Source organism: Micropterus salmoides, unplaced genomic scaffold, assembly GCF_014851395.1.
Source record: "Micropterus salmoides isolate LMB-PRFRI ecotype aquatic unplaced genomic scaffold, ASM1485139v1 Ms_hic_scaffold_402, whole genome shotgun sequence".
Taxonomy (NCBI): domain Eukaryota; kingdom Metazoa; phylum Chordata; class Actinopteri; order Centrarchiformes; family Centrarchidae; genus Micropterus; species Micropterus salmoides.
The window spans coordinates 20,001-24,484 of NW_024043396.1; the positions used below are offsets into that span (position 1 = coordinate 20,001).

General features: G+C 39.7%; 1 protein-coding gene across 1 annotated transcript in view; it reads left to right on the top strand.

Annotated features, from left to right (window-relative positions):
- The window catches only part of LOC119887129 (protein diaphanous homolog 2-like), a gene marked incomplete at both ends in the record, with an annotated part of 21,419 nt that extends 18,921 nt beyond the window's left edge, over nucleotides 1-2,498 (top strand). The window contains 2 exons of the mRNA XM_038698054.1: nucleotides 1,509-1,573; nucleotides 2,394-2,498. Of these exons, the coding sequence (XP_038553982.1) occupies nucleotides 1,509-1,573; nucleotides 2,394-2,498 (170 nt within the window). The remainder of the gene's footprint in view (nucleotides 1-1,508; nucleotides 1,574-2,393) is intronic.
- Nucleotides 2,499-4,484: the final 1,986 nt, after the last annotated feature.

Here is a 4,484-nt window from a genome sequence, read left to right on the forward strand (position 1 = left end):
AACTATGTGCTGCAGGCGGCATATCATGGATGTTGCTAAACATGTTCTGATACCTCACAGTCATTCTCATTATCCTTCTGAGATTCTTCTGACAAACACATGCAGTGGCTTGACATATAAGTTGGGGTCATCTAATTATTGATGAATAGTACATTATATCTGGGAAAATGAATTCAGTTAATTTTAAGTGCCATTTTCTGCAGCTAGGGTATTTGTCAGCCGTGGAATACTAGAGAAAATATCAATTTGCAGTGCATCACTAATGGAGCACTTTTTTATAAACAGAGAAAAGAAAGAAATGACACCACTTTCTCTTACTGTGGTGTCACTAACAGTTCTGTGACTTGCTAACAAAGGGTCATTAAAAGTTTCTAAACCTATCCGCAGAGGACTGATACGGTATTGAATAAGTTTTCTCACTCACTTTACTAAGATTTAATCAGATGGTAAACTTTCAGCGACATGTGTTTTGTTAAATTCACACAAAAGACATGTGGAATTAGATGCCACATCCACATGGGCTTTTGAAAGGTGTCTTTCCACCCTTTATTCTGTTGTATTATTTTTCACATTAGGGGGTCTCTTCCAAATAACAATTATTTTTCAAAGGGAAAAATGGTTTTGTGTGATGTGTGATCTAACAATAATTTACACTCACAACTTACACATACACTGTCTTTCAGATGATTCAGCTACTGGACAATTGTAAAATATGTTTATGTGTTTATAAAGACATTATATACAAAAAAATACATAAAACTACACACAAAATATCTGGAAAAGAAGAAGTAGAATGTGCAAAAACTTACACTTGTACTTTAGGCTCTGACTGATTAAATCTTTTTCAAGAAACACCTTTAAGCAACAGATAACAACTCAGAATTTTAGGTGATGATTCCTGCTGTTTAAGGACACCTTTGACAGTGAGAGTTGGGTGATGAGGAGAGCATGACCCAAGAGTTGCACGGTGTGACTGGTTTCAACATATGTGTGGCAGTCATTGAACACATCATGAAAACACTTTATCCACTCTTGTCCTTTCTTCACGACAGTAACACAGCTGCTGCATCAGTCGCCATTGCTGCCCATTTTGCACTTTGCCTTCTGTTTTCCCAGTTTTTACTGGGAGACATTATGAATGACCACTAAAGAAATGTTGTAACTCATCTGAAAATACAGTATATTTTAAATAGTATGCAATCAAACCTTGAAGTTAAATTACTTTGATATACAGGAAGGACTGGGTTTCCTTCTTGAAACACTCTTTAGCATTTTTAGGTGTGCTGAAACGCATAAAAATGATTTATGCCAATTTTTAAACCATCTTCAGTTGAAAACATACTTTTCAAGAAATCAGTCAGCATTCAAGAGATCATATGAATTCTTACATACTTTGAGAAACAAGACCCATGTCTAATTGTAAATCTCACTTAGAGAGCTAATGATGCACATCTCACCTGGAAGATACCTTTGAAGTATCTTGTGGCTATGGCTGTCTTGTCTTTCAGATCAGTGTGTGGATAAATCCAAAGTTGAAGAGAGTGAGCAGAAGGCTGCAGAGTACTCGAAAAAGGTGAGACATTAATCACTCCAACATCCCCCTTGGTTGGCCGGCTCCCATCAGGAAAGTTTTTTCTTCCTCAGAGCTCCCAGACAAGCTATTGATTTCCATGCCCTGATCAATACCTGGCTGTGACGCTACATGATCCGTATCAGCATTACAAGAATCAGTGCCGATGTTCTGATGTATACTTATTTGTGCACAGTGCCGGGGCAGAGTTAAGTTATGTGCAAGCTCTTTTGATACAGTTCTGCATTTTAAACTGGCCCTTTAAGGGGTTTTCTCTTTCTCTTTTCCTTTTCATGTAATTAAATTGATTATTATTTCTGTAATTGATTAATTTATATAATAATATTTTTAATATATTCAGAGAAATAAAATTACCTCATGAAAAAAATCTTACCTCCAGCATATTATGTATAGTATTTAGATATGTATTAAGATGCCCCACTGCCACTGTTGGGGGACACCAAGGGGTTCCTGGGTATGTTTTTTCTTAAGAGTTCTGTCCCACCAGCCGACCGTGTACCCTGCTGGGACAGTGAAATCATTGTAGCGACATGGCTTGGTTTCTGCAAAGGTTAGATCCATCAACATACATGAAAGCTAGGCCCGAAACTAAGACAAAGGACAACAGGGCTCAAGGGCCATGGGAGCTATGAATAGCAATCAGCCAGAGAGTGTAAGACAGTGTGTTTTGGTGTCTGGTGATGTGCCCCGTGGCCATTCTCGGAGACACTGTGCCGCTCACCAACGTGTGTTTGTGTGTGTTTATATCTGTGTACACGTGTTTTTATGTGCACATAGACATTTTGTATCTCTTTTCTTGCAGTTTGATGAGGAGTTCAGTGCGCGGCAGGAGGCCCAGGCCGAGTGTCAAAAGAAGGAAGAGAAAATCAAAGAGCTGGAGGGAAAGATTCAGGCCCTGGAGTCCCAGGTAATCCATAAAGTGAAATCCCGCTACTCTGCAAAACAGTGTTCCATTCCCCCAGAGATCTTTTATTTTGTATGTTTTCCAAAAAAACAAAAAGAAGATAAAACAAATCTAATATCCAGAAGCCCTTCTAATCAGTTTTCTAACTAAAAAACATCTCAAAACTATATAAAAATGTTTGTCTTAAGATCATAGCGCCACTAGAAAAAGGGCTGATTTGGTCAGAAGGATACCTTTCCACCCCACTTACAGATGTGCTGCTGCTGTAAGTGCGAGTTATCATCCATGCAAGAACATTTGATTTAATAAAGGGTCAATCTCCTTCTTAAGTTGTAGCTCTTTTTATGGGCAAATTGCTCTATTGAAGCTTTTCCTATGTAATTCTATCATCACAGAGATGGATTGCACTCCTTTTCCTGGCCTCTACATCATTTCTTCCCAGGCAAACCCCTCCATTTTGAGCACAGAAAATTACTGCTATTTCCCCCTTAACCCAATTTCAAACACTTTAGTACTGCCTTGGGACAAAAGGGCAGGTTGCCTCCCTGCTTAGGGAATTTAATATAAACCTGCATTGAAAGATGGTATAGCTACATTTATATCACAGATCGCTCTTCTTTCAAACATTCATCTCGGTTGCCTATGTTGACACTCCCCGTCTGATAAACTGCACCTGCATATATGGTCCAAGCATAACTGGGAGTTTTCTCAGTTGGAACATACTTTTACTTCAGTCCTCTAGGTAGCATTCTTAGGTCCACAACAAATGCTGTTATGTAGCACAGGCTTTGGTTGTTGTCCTGGCCTAGGTCACACCGTGTTGTTCTTCTTAAAACTGGTCATGGTTGAGTGCTGGGTCACCACTTGTTACCTGCATTTGTCCCCAAACTGGTTCATCACTCTATTTATGATTACTGCCTGCTATTTAATGAGACCATCATCATCTAAAGCTCCTCTCCGCCTGCTCGCCCCTTTTTCTCCCTTGCTCTCTTCCACCTTCTCTCAGAAATGAATGCACCAGGCTGTTACCTTTGCTTGCCCTCTTTCCCTTTTTGGGCTTTTTATGTTGTGTATCCAAGTGTTTTCTTTCCTATAACACCACCCCCCTCCCCTGACAGGCCTCAGTCTTTTGAAGACTGACTGACTGGTGCATTAACAGGTAGTGTAGAGCAGAGAAGCCCTGGAGAGTCAAGCCCTCTCTTCCTCCGTTTGTCTGAATGCTTCTTCAAAGAGCGGTTACTGCTGAAGACTCGTACATCACCAGATATTAACCTCAGCAGGGAAACATGTTTGGCACAAACGTGCATGAATGTTTAGAATATCCCCTATATATACAGGGCTGGTCAGATAATTAGAATATCATCAAAAAGTTGATTTATTTCAGTAATTCCATTCAAAAAGTGAAACTTGGATATATTTCATTCATTACACACAGACTTATATGTTTCAAATGTTTATTTCATTTAATTATGATGATTAAAACTGTCAACTAATGAAAATCCCAAATTCAGTATCTCTGAAAATTAGAATATTACTTAAGACCAATACAAACAAAGGTTTTTAGAAATGTTGGCCTACTGAAAAGTATGAACATGAAAATATGAGCATGTACAGCACTCAATACTTAGTTGGGGCTCCTTTTGCCTGAATTACTGCAGCAATGCGGCGTGGCATAGAGTCAATCAGTCTGTGGCACTGCTCAGGTGTTATGAGAGCCCAGGTTGCTCTGATAGTGGCCTTCAGCTCTTCTGCATTGTTGGGTCTGGCGTATCGCATCTTCCTTTTCACAATACCCCATAGATTTTCTATAGGGTTAAGGTCAGGCGAGTTTGCTGGCCAATTAAGAACACGGATACCATGGTCCTTAAACCAGGTACTGGTAGCTTTGGCACTGTGTGCAGGTGCCAAGTCCTGTGGAAAATGAAATCTGCATCTCCATAAAGTTGGTCAGCAGCAGGAAGCATGAAGCGCTCTAAAACTTCCTGGTAG